This window comes from Artemia sp. Qi Xiang Cuo, chromosome 8 (genome assembly GCF_049724085.1).
Source record: "Artemia sp. Qi Xiang Cuo chromosome 8, ASM4972408v1, whole genome shotgun sequence".
Taxonomy (NCBI): Eukaryota; Metazoa; Arthropoda; class Branchiopoda; order Anostraca; family Artemiidae; genus Artemia; species Artemia sp. Qi Xiang Cuo.
In genome coordinates, this window is record NC_142801.1 from 22624107 (window position 1) to 22644645 (window position 20539).

Consider the following 20539-nt stretch of genomic DNA (forward strand, 5'->3'; position numbering starts at 1 on the left):
AAAAAATTAAACATAGACCTTAAATTAAATTCTGAATTTGAATGAAAAAAATTATGCTGCTTTGAATTTTCAAGCTCTATTAGATAGCACTGCACACTCAGTTGCAATAATAGTTTTTAATTCCTATTTTCCCCATTTTGAAGAGAGGAAATTAATTTTCTTATTAATTAATTTCCCTATCACTTTCCTCGCGGTCATGGATTTCCCGTCATATTAGCAAAGCAGCTCCAGCAAATTATAAACATACAAGTTATAAAATTACGACTGATAAAATTATATAAGTAACCCCTAAAGTGACTTTGCGATCTTTAAAGACTTAAAATCATGACTTTTATGACTAAACGGCTTTAAGAGATACGAAGCACAAAATAATCAAGGGAGGGTTAGCTAACCTGTGAGTTGTGTCGAGTCTGTAGTAACTTGAAGCCCCCCCTCCCCTCATGCATGATACTTAACTTGAATTTATGGACAACAAAAGGATAGCAGCCAAATATCATAAAGCCTAAAAAGAATAGGGGTGACAACTAAGGGTAAAAAATAAGGGTAAAAAATAAGGTAAAAAAAAACAGGGTAAAATAGGTGTGTGTGTGTGTGTGTGTGTGTGTGTGTGTGTGTGTGTGTGTATATATATATATATATATATATATATATATATATATATATATATATATATATATATATATATATATATATATATATATATATATATATATATATATATATATATATATATATATATATATATATATATATATATATATATATATATATATATATATATATATATATATATATATATATATATATATATATATATATATATATATATATATATATATATATATATATATATATATATATATATATATATATATATATATATATATATATATATATATATATATATATATATATATATATATATATATATATATATATATATATATATATATATATATATATATATATATATATATATATATATATATATATATATATATATATATATATATATATATATATATATATATATAAATATATGTATACATATACTACTACTACTAACAACTCACCGCAGCACCAAGCCACCTGAGGCCAACACAGCTACGCATGCCCCTCCTCCACCCTAATCTATTCAAAGCCTCCCTTTTTACATCCGCCCACTAAGGTCTCATTTCCTTAAACGCTTTCTTAATGGCGTCCTCCTATCCCAAACGGGAACGACCTGTTTTCCATTTAGCCATAGAGAGTTGGCCAACAAGAAAAATATTTGGCAATCTATCATCATTCATTCGCACAACGTGCCCCACCCACCTTAACCTTTCTTTCATTATAGACCTAGAAAGCGGTATTGAACCACATTTTTCGTATAGCCTATTGTTTGAAATACGGTCAGTCAGCCGGGTACCCAGAACAATCCTTAAGCAATTTCTCTGGAAAACATCTAGCAAATCTTCATCCGCTTTTCGGAGCGTCCATGCTTCAGAGCCATATTTGACCACTGTCATCACTGTAGCTTCTAAGATTCTAATCTTGGTTTGCAGACTTATCTTCCTATTCTTCCAGACTTTTTTTTACTGTGAAAAAACACCCTGAGCCTTGGCTATTCTACATTTAGCTTCTTCACTGCACCCATTATCTTTACTAATAATACTATCAAGGTAAGTGGATCTGCCCACCTGATCAATCTTTTCGCTACCCAACGTCACCTTTTCATCTTCACTTATTCCTATCCTTAGTGACTTAGTCTTCCTAACATTAATTTTCAAACCAATACTAGCACCCTGAACTCGCAAAACCTCTAAAACTTTCACACTTCTTTTTTTTGAACAAGAAATTATACCAAACAATAATGAACAACTGATAATATTTTTTTTTTATTGAAATGCATTAAATATTACTGATTATGAAGAACAAGGTGAAAAACTACTCCATATGATAGAATTGTTCAATCTTGTAGATTCCATGATTTTCCTGTAATTTAATAATCCAATACAATCCATTCCTGTGACCCAAATGACACAGTCTATTTTGTTTTCACTGGTTAAGCTGTTTCTTCTTTTCTTTACTACTGGAGATATTCAGTTATGGTAGTTATATTACAAAAAATGATGTAGAAAGGGTAGTTAAAAAAGTCAAAATTTTAAATGAAAGCTTTCCTCTGTTAATAAACACAATTTGTTGCTGTCATTTTTCAAACCATGCAAACTCATTATTACTTTTTTTTTTAAGTTATAGCCTAGTTAAATGTAAATAATCAGAATATAAAAATGAAAAATTAACTGTCCACAATTCTTGGTACTACTTGGAATCTGATCAATCACGAACTAATTGATAAACTGCCCAATTTATTCGGAATTCAAGGTATTACTACTGCTATCTCAAATAGTAAGCTTTGCCATAAATATGGTTCAGTCCAGCTTTCTAGGGCTATAATGAGAGAAAGGATGACATGGCTAGGATACGTTCTACGGATGAAGGACGACAGATCACTAAAGACTGTTCTTGTCGGCCAACCGTCTAAGGCCAAACGAAAAGCAGGTCGTCCCCGAATGAGATGAAATGAAGTCGTAAGGATTGATTTAAGGGAAATGGGCACTTCTTAGGAGGGTGTAAAATGGGAGGCTTTGAATATATTTGGATGGAGGAACACGTGTAGCTGTGCTGGTCTTGGGCGGCATGGTGCTATAGTGAGCTGTTAGTAGTAGCCGTAGTAGTCCTAGCAACTCATAACAGCACCAGACCCCTGATGCCAACACACCAGTCCGAGTTCCTCCTCTATCCTAATCTATCTGTCTTGGCTGTTTCTACAAATAGCCATGTCTTGATGCATGCCGGTAACTGCTTGATTTTAATTGAATTTTTTCCTTACATTTTTCATCGAATTTTCCCCATCCAACTATTTATGGTAAAGGCCGGTAATTTTAGAGTTGTCATTTTAAATAGGACCCAAATGATAGAATTTTGATAATAATATAAACGTCAAACAAATACAATTTTAATATTGACACAGAAAATGTACAATCAAGCCTACGTTCCAGGATATAATTTATTCTGTAGACCTATCCCTGAAAGTTTGATTTTCCTAACCTAGCAGCCAAGACATCTTATGAAGCTTTCCTTAATAGACTATACAGTTTTGCTACACATGGAATTCTAACATTTATGAGTTGTGTAGTTGACAGGTGATGATGGGCAACGAGAAGATGGATAAGTGAATAGCTTCACTTATATATGTACTACTATTACTAAAAATGATGAATACGGTTAAGAGATTATAAGTAGAATAGCTAAGTTTCTTCCCTTTCATGGATTTCAAGTCGAAAATTTCTCTTAATTCATATATCAATAAGACATGATAACAAATTATCATAGACTATTGAAAATATTTTTTCATAGCCAGTTACACTCAAATGTAGATAGTCATGCAGATCAAGGTGAGATATTGTTCCATCTGGCTGAATCAAACCAGAACTTATATCAACAAGTTTTACTTGATCCTTGCCTATCAACTCCTCCTTTAAAAGTTCATTTACTTTTTTATTCTTTTCTCTAAGTGGATTTGGATATTTTCCTCGAGGCAAGAGCGACAAAACGAAAATAGTTGCACTTGGTAACTTTCTCTGGACGCTTTGAGTTATTTTTAAGATGCCATTTACAACGTCTTTTGGTCCGTGTTTCACATTATTCGTCCCAACAAGAAGCACGACGGCCTGAAATAAAAGCAAAACTGTCTTAAAAATATAGCTTCTGAATTGCTCACGACAGTATACAAAAGCACCGAAGATAAGATAAGATATTTACTCCGAAATTTTTTTATCACAAGCCTCGAATGGCCGGATTACAATTTCGGAATCATAAAAAAACAAAACAAGAAAAAAAATCCCAAAAAAAAAAAAGAAAACTGACAAAATGGCAAACAATACCAAAACAACTACAACAGAGTGAAAAATCGTTCCTTAGTCAAAGTAATTAAAATGCAGTGTTAGATTAGGCTAAAAAGGGAAAAAACCTGGTAAAGCAAAAAAAAAATTATATAATATATTCAATTAAACGATTTAAGGTACATATAAAAAGGGGGAGGGGCACAATACAAGGAAACAAAATATAAAATTTTGGCAACGTCAGAATGAAATAATGAAAAATGAAACACTACCGGGATGTTTTCTTGATTTTTTCCGAAAAGAAGGGGACAGATATTTTTTTATATCTGGTAGTAAAGCAGCGAATGGGGGACAAGATAAGAATGGGTTCAGAAACAAAATGAGTTGATCGGAATCTGGTTGGAGAGTGTCTATTGGGGAAAATATTTCCCGTGCGAGGGTTTGCTATCGCATTTTTTGCAAGACCGAGACACAACGAAACTCTCCTGCGCTCAAGTGTTTCTGATCTGGCTTTTTTTTTTTAAAGACAATATGGAGTCTTACCTGCTTTAAAAATTATTCGCAGGAAAGAGAAAGCAGTTAGACCTAAATTCCAACAGGTTAAAGTCAGAGGGATTCCAAATAAACTTCAATATTCTTACTAAGGAAAATGATATGTATTATTTATTCTTACCAAAATAATAAACTTGGTCAAGGCGATAAAAGACTTGAAACCCTTATCAAACAGTTCGTGGCAACGAACTGTAAGTAAGGAGCGACCCGGTCCAATAGTAACCAAAACTCTAAGAAACTGAATTTTTTGCCCATAGATATATCAAAAGAATCGGCTTTTTATTCTAATTTCAAATATATAAATTTTATTAAGTTTAGTTTTACCCATCAAAGATTACGAGAAAATTGAGAAAATTTTCCTGATTTTCGAAAAAAGGGGAAATCAGCTCCTAAATGTCAAGTTATCTCAATGAAAATCCCACCATCAGATTCAGCGTAACAGAGAACCCTACTGTATAGGTTTCAAGCTCCTATCTGCAAAAATGTGGAATTTTGTATTTTTTGCCAGAAGGAAAATTGCGGATGCGTGTTAATTTTTATTTTTTTTTTACCAAGGGTTATCGTATCGACCCAGTGGTCCTAGAATATCGGGAAAGGGCTCACTCAAGCGGAAATTAAAAGTTCTAGTGCCCGTTTTAAGTAACCAAAAAAATCGGAGGGCAGCTAGGCCCCCTCCCCCGCCCCATTTTCCCAAAATCGTCTGATAAAAATTTTGAGATAGCCATTTTGTTCATCATGGTTGAAAGACCCAATAACTATGCCTTTGGGTATAAAATGACAGCCCCCACCCCTACGGCCCAAGGGGAAAGGTCTTTTAGTTATAAAATTTGCCCACTGTTTGCGCAGAGTATTTGTTATTGGAATGTAGGCATACATTTTTGGGTGGGGGGGGGGACCAATTTTCTGCTGGGGATTCTTCCACTGGGGAGATTTCCATGGGGAGGGAAGTTACCAGGGAGTGAACTTGTCAGGGGAAATTGTACACTGGGGGAATTTTCCAGAATTTTTATACAGAGCTATTTTCATATGTCTTACTTTCTCTTTTCCATCTCGATTAAACGCTCAGAATAGTTAAGAGTAATAGTCCGGGTAAATTTTCACTGGGATTGAATTGTCTAGAGGATATTTTCGTGGGGAGGGGGTTTCTTCGTGGATATGGGCCAGATTTCCTGGTATTATTTAAAAAAATGATCAGAAATTAAATAAAAAAACTAGTTTTTCCACTGAAAGTAAGGAGCAAAATTAAAACAAGAGAAATTATTGCGTATGTAAAGTGGGTTCCCCCTCCTTAATAACTTGCTCTATAATCTAAAGATGGAATTCTTTCCCAATTATTCAAGGGCGACTCGTAAAACGGAAAGGTTGGTTAGATAGAACAATAATACTCTATTTCCAAAGTACTAAAACACTTCAGCGTAAAAATCGAGGTGTTGAGGAGGGGGCAACCCCCTTTATATAGGCCTACGTAATAATTTCTGTTCATTTTAAGTTTTAATGTTGCTCCTTACTTTCAGATGAAAAAAATTGTTTTTTTTTTATTTAATTAGAGTAAAGCCAATAAAGATTGTCTCTGTGAGAGGCAAAGCTGGCGTAATTTTTTCAGCGTTGCATAAAAATGTTTAATTTCACTTGTTTATGATAGCTATCATTCTGAAGCAGAACAGAAAATTATTTGGAAAAATAAAAATTTGCGATAGTGAGCAAAGATACAGACATAAATAATTCAAGCAAAATTTTTCTTTTAAAGAGACTCTACAAGATCTCTAATGTGTGAAAAGATCTCACAATCCATGTCGCGGCTTTGTTGCTAGTTATTTCTTATCTTCCCAAAACTCAAACGTCTCTAAACAATGTTGAAAAAGTTGACAAAGGAAATTATCACAACTTGAAAAAACAGACTTAATTCCCCCCCCCCCTTCTCATAAGCCTGTTTTCTGTGAATTAACACAAGTTATGTAACCAAAAAGATGGCGATGAAAAAGAAGAATACGCATTATGAACTAAATTCGATAGCATTAGGACACAATTTAGGAAATGAACCTTATTTGTTGTTGCTGCTGTTCATTACATATACAACTATATTATATTATCCAAAAAATGATTTTTTTTTAATCTTGAAGCAGCAACTTTGTTTTTCAAAATAAAATGAAATAAATGGTAGAAATAAAATGACAGAAACTCTAAGACCCATGATATGCCTTTTGTAGGACCACAGGGGGAGGGGGAGTATCAACTCTTACAAGGGTAACTGAAACGAAAATATGAAACTATAGAAGGCCTTTCACCCTTTGTTTTAGTTAGTCCAAGAGTCCTTGGACTAACTAAGGCATTATGAACTAAATTCGATAGTATTAGGACACAATATAGGAAATGAACCTTATTTGTTGTTGCTGCTGTTCATTACATATACAACTATATTATATTATCCAAAAAATGATTTTTTTTTTTTTTTAATCTTGAAGCAGCAACTTTGTTTTTAAAAATAAAATGAAATAAATGGTAGAAATAAAATGACAGAAACTCTAAGACCCATGATATGCCTTTTGTAGGACCACAGAGGGGGGGGGGTAGTATCAACTCTTAGAAGGGTAACTGAAACGAAAATATGAAACTATAGAAGGCCTTTCACCATTTGTTTTAGTTAGTCCAAGAGTCCTTGGACAGTTCTTGGGAACAGGATGCCGTTCTCCATATTCCAACTCTGAGAATGAATGATATTTTGCCAATAGTTTTTTTTTGTTGAAGGTATAATTAAACATATTCTGTATATCATGGTTGCAGCTGCTGCTGCAACCTAGAAAGAGCAAGCATTATTTGTTGTTGCTGCTGTTCATTACACATATAACTATATTATATTATCCAAAAAATGATTTTTTTTTTTTTTTTTTTTAATCTTGCTGACCGAAAGTGCTGTTCTTGTAAATGGCCAGCTCTCATCACATTTTCAAATTAGAAATGGTGTTCGGCAAGGCTGCGCTGCTGCTCCCGAACTCTTCAACTGTGTCATAGACCATGTTCTCAACAAAACACCGCTGGCGCATCTGTTTGGTATTGATTTTGCTGGATGAGTTCTGGCAGATGTGGACTTCGCTGACGATGTTGCACTGGTATGCGAAAATCTCACTGACATCAAAACTGCCCTGGAAACGCTAGCATCTGTTGCATGAAAACTTTGTTTAAATGTAAACCGGACCAAGACCAACATATTATCTGTGGACAAGATACCATGCAGCCCCCTGACAACTATAGAAGTATGTGGCCAAGATGTTGAGATAGTCAAGCAGTTCACCTACCTTGGTTCAATTTTTTGTTCAAACGGAAATCTAGATGCAGAGATATCCGGAAGGGTGGCAAAGGCGAATGCCGTCTTCGGCCGCTTACTGAGAACAATATTCCACAAACCCCAGATCAGCCGTCTCATAAAAGCTCGTTTCTGCTCTGCCTCTGTAACAAGTGTCGTTTTGTATTTGTCAGACTCGACCTTCGACTCTGTCGCAGATGATGAGGGTATATTCTGTTCAGAAAACACACCTTTACTAAACCAACCATGCTGGGCGACTCGACAGGGTATGGAACGTGGATATCCTCCGATCCTTTAAATTACCACCCCTGTCCGAACAGCTTGAGTCCCGCTCGCTGCGTTGGTACGGTCATTTACTTCGCCTACCCACTGAAACACCTGCCCGAGTTATATTTGACTTTGATCCAACTGCAAACGGCTGAAAACGCCTCAGAGGTAGACCACGTATGAGATGGGCAGATATCATCCACGATCGACCCACGGCGTGGGGCATTAACCCCAGTGAAGCTCCTACCCTTGCAAAAAACAGGCTACTCTGGAGACGACTAACGGTGCTGACGTATGGTTCTCTCTACGCTGGCGACGCTGTCGAGCAAGAGCTTTAAGTCAAAAGTAAGTCAAATCTTGAAGCAGCAACTTTGTTTTTAAAAATTACAAAAAAAATTGCTGGAACCTGGAAGATTTATCTAGGCTTAAGAAATGTATTTATTTGCTTGGCCCTAATTGCCTTAAAGGGCTTTGGACTATAAGCTTTTTCAAAATTTTCCTTGACTAAATTTATAATATCTACCAGCATTTTACAAAGAACATACACATAATTTCTTGAGTACAAACTGTATTAGGAATGAAAACAGTTTATAAAACGTCTGAATAGGACGTTTTTTTTAGGATATTTAATCATTGCTGAATGTTCTAAAGTTCAATGAGGAACTATGGTGTTTGATTTGCACCAAAGTGGGTGTGCTTCTAAGCTTTTTGATTGAAAGTATTGGGCTGCCATTTGAACCCCAAAGTTCAAAATTAAAGCAGATTTTCCATAAATAGTGTTTGACTTTCACCAAAACTGGTACTTCGTAGCAAGGATCCACGATGAGATTGGGCGCCACCTGAGTAGGAACTTTTTATTTCATAAGTCATGATAAGGACAACTCCTTGTTCTCTTTATGATTAAGTGCTGCTAGATAGAGTATTGTATCCATTGGGTGGTAGTATTGATGCTAAAAACAATCATGCGACGTTACAAAACGACTATCTGAAGAGTGAAACCAAGCGAGTATTTCTCACTATACAGTCATAAGATTTCAGCAATAAAAATTCTTACCGTTTTAAATTCCGTACGAGGTTGTGGCAAGTTTATTATATTTTGCCTCACAGCGGGGGTCGGAGGGCAGTTGAAACGTTGAAGAACATTTTTTTTTTGTGGCGGGGGTTAAGGGAATTTAATTTTTGTAATTTTTGGGGTTGAGAAGGGGGGGGGGCATTATTATGCTCCAGTACTTAAAAAAGAGTGTTTCTAACCCGTGTGCAAAATAATTTTTCCGGATGTGGGAGGTAGGTAAAAATCAAAAAAGTATTGGTTAAAAATACGAATATATTTTTGAGCCAAAATTTTTCGATTTGTCATTCTTTTGGACCAACGTTGGGAGAACAGTTTAATAGCACAAATTATAGTAGACCCAGGAACATCCTTCATAGGGACGCAGGGACAACATCGATATTCGAATAGCAATTGAAATGAAAATATAGGAATATATAATACTTTCACTGTCGGGTTGTTCTCGACAAATTTTGGGTAGAAATAAAATGACAGAAACTCTAAGACCCATGATATGCCTTTTGTAGGACCACAGAGGGGGGGGGGTAGTATCAACACTTAAAAGGGTAACTGAAACGAAAATATGAAACTATAGAAGGCCTTTCACCATTTGTTTTAGTTAGTCCAAGAGTCCTTGGACAGTTCTTGGGAACAGGATGCCGTTCTCCATATTCCAACTCTGAGAATGAATGATATTTTGCCTATAGTTTTTTTTGTTAAATCAAACATATTCTGTATATCATGGATGCAGCTGCTACTGCAACCTAGTAGGACCGAACTGCAGCCCATAGTAACCAAAAGTTTAAAAATGCGTAATGAAAAAAACTGTCTTCTTACAAAAATTTTCCATTTAAAGGTGATTCAGGAATAATACCTGTCATATAGGCTAGTCTTTACAGTAAAACCTATTGTAAAAACCAAGTTTTAGGGGAATTTTGGTGCAGAGCTTGGTCTCTTTGCCGAATAACATGCTAGTTCTGACTCTTTTGTAATATGTATTTTGTGGAATAATAAAGTCTGAAATTTCCCGAAAATGGTGATTGATCTAAATTATAAGGACGTCATTAGAATCCCATGTATAGAGGTCTTGGGAACCCATCCTAAAAATTAAAAAAATCAGTTTTTTGAAGAGGTAGCTGTGATCTGTCTTGTTCATTTTGGTCAAAGCTAGCAGGCTACCGCGAGGTCTTAGAGACATGTTTAGGGGTTCATTCAAAAGCTACTCTTTGTATCCATGTACCTTTCGTTAATTCGTCTTGATATTACAAAAGTAATTTTCAACAAGAACCTCATTTTCTGGTGTCAATTTCATATTATAATCTAGTAGATGTTAGCATCAAAGGAACGAAATACCAATGTATGAAAGAAATCAACAACATAAAAGATGAAGCCACCCCACCCCCCAAAAAAAAAATACAAAACCGACTAGACATTTTCCACTTATTGATTTACAGTCCCATATAATTAAAAAAAAGATATTTAGCTCTTTTTCGCTCTTTATTTGGCCCCGATTAGGAGCAAATGTTTTCTTTCTTCCTTCTGCATTTGGGTTGCCTTAGTACAAAGACCTAAAGCTTTAAGTTTTTTGCCAGTCAAAAAAAAAAATATGTGACCTTTTCGGGACCCTTTTCTAGGGGGACCTTACCCCGAACAGATCTTTTTGTACATTAGGCTCTTGGCCCAAGGACTTCCGGCTGTAAGTCTCAAATATATAAGGGACAAATACCTTTTTCCCCACTTCTGGGCCTCCTAACACCGTTACTTTCCCAAACAATGTGTGTGCATTTTCGCCCAAGGAATTCTTGCTTTTAGGGGACATCCTTTACAACTGTGTAAGATAATGAGCCAATGAGCCACTTTGACACTAACATTTCAAAATTCTAAAACGTAAAATTAGCAGCAGTGGCTCCTAAATGTCTTATATGTTTACTACCTTAGGATTAACATTGTCTAGTTCGCCATTCTCTACACGCCAAAGAACATGTTGGGTTTGGTCACCACTGATCCCAAAATTTAAACAATGGAGCGGGACAAATTTTTCAGACCACATTTGTGTATAAGAAAGATGAGACAACAAGGAATCTCCAATAAGTACCACTTCTGGCTCCTTTTCTTTTCCTTCAGACAGGAACCGCTCATGCTGAAAAAATAGAAAAGTTTAAGAGAAAAATTAGAACATGCTTCAACAAGTCTATACATAACAATTACAATCAACTTCGACCAGAAAGCCTGTCTCCATTCGTCAATAAGTAAAATTCACAGACAAAAGAACACCTCATTGTCCCAATGGGTTCAAACGGACATTTTTCACTGGGGGAGGGGGATTGGAATATCAGAAAAAAATCCAACATAGGAACATTTTGAATTAGAAAGAGAAGAGAATTGCATAAATTTTTTTATTCTTTTTTTGGGGGAGAGGGGGGGGGCATTTATCCTAATGGACAATTGAGACATATTTGAGCACTTTTGCACTTGGATCATAACTTATATAAGATAAGTTTACATGGCTTGATATTGTAGCAGCTATAACGCCTGTTATACATGGAGCCTCTCTCCCGTTCGATCCCAGATACAGGGGCGCAGCTAAGGGCGGACTTCCTTCACAAAAATTCTAAAGCGTCCACATTTTTCGGCATACTGAACGATTTTGTCGGCACATTCTTCATTCCCCCTCCCCCCAAACACAATACCCTAGCTTCGCCCCTGCCCAGATGGAAACCTGTTCTCGATTGGATTAACATTTTGTTTTCCCAGTAAGAAATTACAAGAGAAGATCAATAGAAGATGAACAGGACTTTTTTGGATGGGGGAGGGGGTAGTTTCATAAGCCACAAAATGTTACAAATGTGGTACCAAAAGCATATAATCAATTTTTATAGATATTGCAAATGATATGGGAGAGCACAGAATAGAATAAGAAAGTAAAACTCTCATTGGCTTTGATTATGTTGATGATTTGAGCGTCCTAGATGAAAATGTTAGCAAAATGAATGATTTTTTGGAGGTTTTGTGAGTTCAGGGTGCAAGAATGGGTTTGAAATTTAATATTAAAAAGACTGATTCGTTAAAACTGGGAACAAGTGATATTGGAGAGGTGATAGTGGGTTACTAGAAAATGGATCAAGTGGACAGCTTCACTTACCTAGACAGTAAGGTTGTTTTGGTTAGCCTCCTGACTGACCCTATTTCAAACAGTAAGTTGTTCAAAAAACTTGGTTCAATCCTGCTTTCTAGGGCTATAACAAGAGATATGTTGAGATGGCTTGGATACATTCTACAGATGAAGGGTGACAGATTGCCAAAGATCGTTTTTGCCGGTCAATCATGTAGTGCCAAACGAAAAACAGGTCGTCCCTGAATGGGATGAGAGAAGGTCTTAAGGGAAGTTTTAAGGGAAATCGGAACTTCTTGAGAAAGTGTAAAGAGGATGATCTTGGATAGATTGGGATAGAGAGGGAACTGTGTTGGCATCAGGCGACTTGGTGACGCAACGAGTTGTTGGTAGTAGTGGTGGTAGTTGTATAGATATTTCTGAGCAAGGCGAGCTCAGTTTTGACCTATTTTCACCAACCTAATGAATTTTCTCTGGCATTGAAGGGGAAAAAATTGGTGGATATTGTCTTTAAGGATATCGTAGTAAAATAAGTAAAATCACAAACATATAAAGAATTGGTACATGTATGTATGTGCGAATAGGTCAGAAACACAAACTAAAGAAAGCGTCATTGTCCAAGTTTTAACGAAACTTGACTGCAGAACGTCAAGATATCAAGGGAGGAAAAATTGGACTCACAAGTTTTTCTAATGATAAATTACTATGGATTTTTGTGCCTCATTTAATTTGTTGTTTTTATACATTTTTAAGCATTTATATGTTAATTAAAGTCTTACTGAACATTATGCCATTTGATTTTGTTTTGGGGCCTTAACTTACCGTGAAGCCACGGCACCTGCGGCGAGACAGACTGAAAATATGTTCCCCTTATAACTTCTTAACACTAAAAATATAAAAAAGTGAAAGCTCGCAAAATTTTGAAAAATATCACAGCTTTTCTGAATACTCTTCTTTTATACTGATTCGATTGAATCCGGCAAATATAAATGAAATCAACCCTCATTACGAATGCTTAAAATAAGTGAAAACTAACAACTTTTCCAAAAGCAAAACGAATATATGCAAGAGAAACATGATCTTTTTTTACCTCGAGGGTTTGCAGTTTTGAGGGTATTTGTCTCTGGCCAAATTAACTTAATTTGACACATGAAATCGGAAGCATTATCCTTACTAGAAAAGTTATATCTATAACCACTTTCGTAAACAATGAGTTAAAGGAATTCATTTGCAATGAAACCAGTAACCTAATCGCTCCTTTGGTTTGCATATTTAATGTATCCGCACAGGTGTGGTTGGTTTCTCTGGTCTAAGTTATTCTGGTCTGGTCTAAGTTGGTCTGGTCTAAGTTGGTTTCTCTGATCTGGTCTAAGTTCTCTGGTCTAAGTCTGGTCTGGTCTAAGTAAACAAAACGTGTATTGTTTTGTTTATTGGACATGGCACTTTGCTTCAGCTTGGTTTTCAGCAAATATTCAATTGGCGCCTGATCAGTGTTTTTCCTTTTTAGTGTGTAGGTGTGTTTTATTTTCTAATTCTTTGGTTTGGTTTATTTTTCTGTCTTTTGTTTGTTTTTATGTCTTCCTGCATTCTTGGCCATAAAGCCTATTGGGGGGATATTTGATGTTTTATTTCTTGTTGTTTTTTTTTCTTGTTAGATTAATAAAGTTTTATCTTATTGTACATTTTTGAATTTAGTTCTTTATATTATGCTTAATTTCCTGTTAAGCCCCTGAGATTAGCAGCATTTCTGCCATCTTAACAAAACCGCTTTCTAAGAATTGTGTTGTTGCAAGCTAACAGAAAAGTGTTTGCTAAATTACTAAAGAATTTCTCTATAAGATCAGCACGCATGAGGTAACAGATCATTGCTAGCAGACAAAAAGGAACCAGGCCTGTATCAAGAATTGGGCTTGATAACAGTCTGCTGTCCATTATCAAAGCGGATGAAAAATCTTACTACTGGCTTGTTTTGCAAGCTTGTTTCATGTGCGTTTTCAAAATTGCAGGCTTGAAACAACCCTACATCAAAAGTTCGCTTTACTACCTGCTTGTTTTGCAAGCTTGTTTCAAGCCTTGATTTGAGCTTACAACCAAGCAGCCATTGGACAACTAGCAGGCTTGAAGCAAGCCTGAAGCAGGCGTGAGATAACTGAGATCAAACCCAAGGATTGCCATTTACATTTTTGAAAGAAGTACATCTACAAATGAAACTCAGAGAGGAAAGAAAATAACAAAATGAAAAATAAAATCAAAAAAGGTGAAAAAACGAGGATTTTGTCAGCCAGTGGAAAACCATGAAGAAGAAGAAAAAATAAGCAAATATTTCGACAAGGACTTCCACCAAGTTGTCCTCAGTGCCAAACAAAAAGAAAAAGAAAAAAAAACGAAAATCTAACCTTTCGAAGTTTACCTGACAAATACAGAACAGATATTAAATAACAACCAGGCAGGAATCAATGAAAAAGAATTTACCACGATGATTGAGCAGGAATCCTTTGCCTTGCAATAGTCTTAGCTGGTCTACAGTTTCGGTTTTCATTAGATATGCAAATAGGTTCCTTTAAGTTATACCGGGTGAAAATATTGATTGAGTCCTTCAAAATTTAACTGTCGTAAATTGGGCTTAATGAAATATCTCCAGTATCTCTATTTATTGATAAATTTTGGTTAATGTATTTTTTTATTCAATTACCTCTTTAAACGTTTGTGGTTCACCATTTACAGTTGATATTAAGGTTGTCTCATCAAAAAGAACCAGATTGGTTGGATTTACGAAAATATGGGATGGTAATGCTGAATGGATGTTGTCATTGTTATTTTTTAATCTGCTTGACGTACCCATTGAAATTTTGTGCTCATGCAAACGTTCACCTAGTTGTTGATGGGTCCTACCGATGTAAAAATTTCCCACATTCAATCATCTTGGTAAATTCTTTTTCATTGATTCCCGCCTGGTTTTTATTTAGTGTCTGTTCTGTCTTTGTCCGATAAACTTCAAAAGGTTAGATTTTCGTTTTTTTTTTTTATTTTTCTTTTTTGTTTGGCACTGAGGACGACTTGGCGAAAGTACTTGTCAAAATATTTGCTTATATTTTCTTGTTCTTCATGGTTTTCCACTGGCTGAAAAATCCTCATTTTTTCACCTTTTTCGATTTTATTTTGCATTTTGTTATTTTCTTTCCTCTCTGAGTTTCATTTGTCATGTATAGCCAGTGTGGTCTAAGAATGTATTAACTGCATCTACTGCCTTTCACTTCTAGCAGTTTCAAAAAAAATTCTAAACTAGCAGTGAATAAAATGAGGCTTCAAATTCTTTCTTTTAAGCTATGTGCTACTTTTGACATACTAAATTATTTCATACATTTGCAAAGTCACCCTACTGCGCACTTTTGGGCAACTGATAATTCTGAATCTAGCCCTATTTTCATTGGAAACTGCCAGAAAAGGATGGTTATTATTGCCTCAGACATGCAGGCCGATTCTTTCTTTGTTTAAAAAAATAATACCAATAAAACACATTGTAAAACATCGCGTCGCTTGTTTGATTTCGAAAGCTCTGCTTTTATTCAGCTTCGTTCCTCGTCTTGTATTATTTACTTAAACATCAATTTGGAATAATCATAATTAGCTTCTGCAGCTACTTCTGAATATTCCGCTTCTGTAAACTGCAGATCAAGAAAGGAAATATGACTGTGGAGAATGACAAAGAATAGAATAAATTAGAATGATAGCTTCTTAATAAAATAACTCACTTCTCTACAGAACAGCTATATATTTTCTCTAGAGCTCCATTTTCATTTGGCGTTTGAGGGACAATGTGGTGCTTGAGTTTTGGATGAACAATGGACAATGTGGCGCCTTCGGTAAATTGCAGCCCATTAACGAAAAGATTACAGTCAAGAATGACAAAGACGAAATTAGAATGATAGCTTTCTAATAAAATAGCCCACTCCTCTAAAGAACTGCCTTTAATTTTTCTCTAAAGCTGTTTTCATTTGGCGTTTAACGGACAACGTAGAAAGCAAATCAACTTTCGAAAGAATAAGATAAATGGTATTGACAAAAAAAAATACCTTGTCTTTTACTTTCATTGGTTGATTTGCTTTCTACTTTGTTTAAAAAAAAAACTCCAACTGATAACGGGGCCCACTTCTATACTCTAAATTTCCGAAGAAAATACGACTTTAGAGAGACAACCATACAAATAGATGGCATTAAAATTTAGACTTACTACATTGAGCCATCGACCATCTCCTTGAATGTCTTCTGGCTTTGATGGCAAATTAGCTTCAGATTCTGGCATCCCTTGCATTTTTGAGAGGCAGTTCTAACTTAAAAAACAGAAGGAGCAAAGTATTTCACGAGCAAGAGTCTATAACGCCTTTATATTATTCAATATTCTTATGTATGCATTTAATGAAGAAATAGAAAGAAGTTCCGAAAATCTTTTGGCTATTTATGGCTTACTTTTCAAAAGTCTATTCCAGGACAAGTCCGCCAATAAGTGTAAGAATTCACAACTACCTTGTAATTCTCTGTGCGTATACTTATCTTTTAATATAGTTCTATTCATAGCCTAGTCAAGTGGATAAACAATAGGTTTATGAACAAGAGACTCAAGGCCCATAGGCTACATAGGATTTTTTTTTCTTTGGGGAGGAAGGGGGGTGTAGGCTAATAAGAAGTTTACAGTCATCCTTTGATTGCAGTCTCAGGGTAGAACTGGGTAAAATTCTACTTTAGCTACTTTTGAGTATCTTGGAAAGGGGTTAGGTTAAGAAAATGAAACTTTCAGGGATGGGTCTACAGGCTAAAGTATGTCCCGGGAAGATATTTTGAAGTACCCACCTCAACTCCTTCTCCCTCTAGAGGGTCCTGACCTTTGATGACCTTTAAAAATATGTGAGTTATACAAGTGAAACCTTGCAAAATAGATGTTCTGCTTAAATAAAGTAAAACAAAATTGTTTTCAGCTTCACAACTTTGCTCAATCCCAATTTATAAGGTTTTAAAGATATGCAAATACATTTCCTAAATTTTGGAAATAAACTATTTAGCCTATGTGTCTTAAAATTCTGCTCAAATAACTGAAATTGCATTTTCAGAGCTAAAGCCAGAGAAAAAGAAACTGATAACTGAAAATTAAGGTAAAATGGTGTTTTGTCAAAATTTCAATGGGTATAGAGCTGTCATGTAGGCAAATTTCAGGACCCTCTAGAGGGAGAAGGAGTGGAGGTAGGCACTTCAAAATACCTTCCCAGGACATACTTTAGCCTGTAGACCCATCCCTGAAAGTCTCATTTTCCTAACCTAACCCCTTCCCAAGATAGCCAAAAGTAGAATTTTACCTAGAACGGTTCTACTTTGTTGACCTACAAATAGCCTGTTATGTAAGGTCACTTAGGCTGGGTTACCCACATATGACATTATAGAAAACATTTTCTTTATATCTGAGCAATAGAAAATTGTCATTTAGTCTCATATAGAATGCAGTATAAAGTCAAACAGAAGACAATATCTTGCTTTCTCCTAGTATATAGAATGATAAAAAGTCATACAGATGACTTTAGCCTATGCCTCATTCTTTTATAGAGCCAACATAAATAAAGTCATACAAATGACTTTTTATATATCTCACTATTATTGAGAAAACATGAATAAAGTCATACAGATGACTTTTTATATCTTATACTATTATAGAGCAAATATGAATAAAGTAATGCAGATGACATTTTACACCTTGTACTATTAGGGTAAGACACCCAGTAGTCGGCCACCTGCCTATTCTCAGAGAGAATGTAACTAACAGGGAACCTACCTCTAGGCTAATGTGCTTAGAAAGTTTATTATGCTAGAAAGTTTTTAAACATAGCTGGTTTCCCTGGTCACTATTAGATATCCATATGGATATCTAATAGTGACCAGGGAAACCAGCTATGTATAAAAAACTACATACCCTATATAGCAAACATGCACAAGTCCTACAGATAACTTGGTATTTTTATGTTAAATGCACTCTTTTATATATGTCAAACTGGAGATACAACAGAAAATCCATTTTGTATGGGTTAATTCAAGACACTGTTATGCAGTAATTAATGCTTAGCGTGGTTTCCAATGTGTTGACAATATTTAAACTGTTGTTTTTGGGGGTTTAGGGGGAGAAAAGGGAGGGGGAGATTAAGTTATAAAAATGAAACTTTCAGGGATGGATCTACAGGCTAAAGTATGCCATGGGAAGGTATTTTGAAGTACCTACCTCCACTCCTTCTCCCTCTAGAAGGCCCTGACCTTTGATGACCTTTAAAAATCCATGTGTTATAAAAGTGAAACCATACAAAATAGATCTTATGCTTAAATCAAGTACAACAAAATTGTTTTCAGCTTCACAACTTTGCTCAATCCCAATTTATAAGGTTTTAAAGGTATGCAAATTCATTTGCTAAATTTTGAACAAAAAAAACAAAAAAAAACATTGATGTGGCTTGAAAATTCTACTTAAATAACAAGAATTTCATTTTTCAGAACTAAAGCCAAAGAAAAAGAAACTGATAACTGAAAATTAAGGTAAAATGTTGTTTTGTCAAAACTTCAATAGGTATAGACCTGTCATGTAGGCAAATTTTAGGGCCCTCTAGAGAGCAAAGAAGTGGAGGTAGGTGCTTCAAAATACCTTCCTGGAACATATTTTAGCCTGTAGACCCATCCCTGAAAGTTTCATATTCCTAACCTAACCCCTTTCCAAGATAGCCAAAAGCAGCTAAAGTAAAATTTTACTAATTATTGGTTAATTTTTTATATAGCCTAAAGCTATGCGAGACCATTTTAGGGGGGCTGGGGATGAATTGTCAAAAACATGAACAAAACCATAAAAATAAACAGAAAAGGTAAATTTGTATATATTCACATAATTAATCTAGGGAAAAAGAGATAATGTCACTTACCTTAAATTTTTGTTATGTTAAACACCCTCCTGTAGAAAAATCTTGCTTGTGGTGTTTTTTGGTTATAATTTGACATCCTAGTTTAAAAAAGGACTTGTCCATCCTAGTCCAAGGGCTTGGTTTCATGCCTTTTTAATGCTCTTTCCATTCATTAATTCCTTCTTGGACAAATTCCATTTTGAGATCTTACAGGGGTCCAACACAGCCCATAGTAACCAAAAGCTTAAAAATATGTTACTAAAAATTGTCACTTGTTGCTGATTCAGGAATGGTAATTATTATTTTCATTAGTCTTACTAGTAAGATGTTATTCTGAAAACAAATTTGCAGGAATTTCTAAAAATACCTTTAAAAACCATTGAGAAAGGCATCACAGTAAAGCAGAAAGTATATCATTTGTTGAAGACCCTAAATAGAAAACTTGCAATCCTCACCTTGAACAACAAGGAAAATTACATTTTTACATGGGTAGTACTGATGCATCCTTTTTTTCTGACTTGGGACTGAAATATCCTAGAGTTGTTTAAGCCCTTCTTTAAAAGCTTATTTTTATACCTAACTTGTTTTTAACTTTATATCATTGTCTAAACACTATAGACTAGGTAATAAGTTACCTTTTGGGGCTTCTTTAAGTGCTCAAAATGGAACTTGTCTCAGGAGCAATTATTTAATTTGGAAAGAACATAAAAAAAAGACATTAAGTGTTGAATAAGTGTAGGTTTTCCACATAAAATTAGCAATCTAAAAATATATCTCCTTTTTGTTCTAGCATCTCTCCTTCTGAAGAGCTGCTATTCTTGACCTTTACCAAATGTACCACTAGATTTACTTTCAAAATTTCCTTCCATATGTACTAATGACAAAATTCTATATTAACGGCTTTTACTACTGCTACTAACAAATAACTACAGCACCTAGCCTATAGAGCTATGGAGACTTCTCCATCCCAATCTATTCAAAGCCTCCCTTTCTAAGCCCTCTCAAGAAGCATGAAATTTTCATTAAATCATTTCTTACGACCGCCTCCCATCTAATTTGGGGACAACCTGCTTTTTATTGGGCCCTAGATGGCTGACTGAAATAGACAATCTTTGGCAATCTGTCATCCTTCAAGCTGCAATATGTCCTTGCCATCTCAACCCTTCTCTTGGTATAGTTCTAGAGAGTAGGGTATATGTTAAATTACCTTAAATTGCATGCCCAGTGAGATAAGGTGATGATGAGCCTTCTGTGGAACATCTTGCTGGTAATTTGATATGACTAAGGTTTGGCATCCCAGGTTAGCCTATACTCTACATTGGCCCAGTCCTGGTCAACTCCTTTCTTGAATGCATCTGTGGTTTGGGACTGGATTGTGGCTTTGGAGAGGCTGTTCCAGTAAGGGACAGTGCATAGAGAGAAGAATTGCTGGTGCTCACATTGATGGCAATG

The 20539-nt window shown here is 35.3% G+C and overlaps 2 protein-coding genes across 3 annotated transcripts in view; one reads left to right on the plus strand and one right to left on the minus strand.

Moving 5' to 3' along the window:
* Window positions 1-1720: 1720 nt before the first annotated feature.
* On the minus strand, window positions 1721-16535 carry Paf-AHalpha (Platelet-activating factor acetylhydrolase alpha). Its single transcript, XM_089093295.1, has 3 exons — window positions 16396-16535; window positions 10986-11192; window positions 1721-3713 (listed from the first exon to the last, which is right to left on the minus strand). Exons 1-3 carry the CDS (start codon window positions 16474-16476, stop codon window positions 3339-3341), a joined length of 663 nt encoding a protein of 220 aa, XP_088949421.1. The 5' UTR covers window positions 16477-16535; the 3' UTR covers window positions 1721-3338.
* Window positions 16487-20539, plus strand: part of LOC148949248 (mitochondrial import inner membrane translocase subunit TIM44) — a 36907-nt gene continuing 32854 nt past the window's right edge. Inside the window, exon 1 of one of the 2 annotated variants that reach the window (XM_089093293.1) lies at window positions 16487-16670. In XM_089093293.1, the coding sequence (XP_088949419.1) occupies window positions 16623-16670 (48 nt within the window). In that variant the 5' untranslated portion in view covers window positions 16487-16622. Of the gene's footprint in view, window positions 16702-20539 lie in introns of both variants that reach the window. The other variant, XM_089093294.1, reaches the window with a different exon arrangement.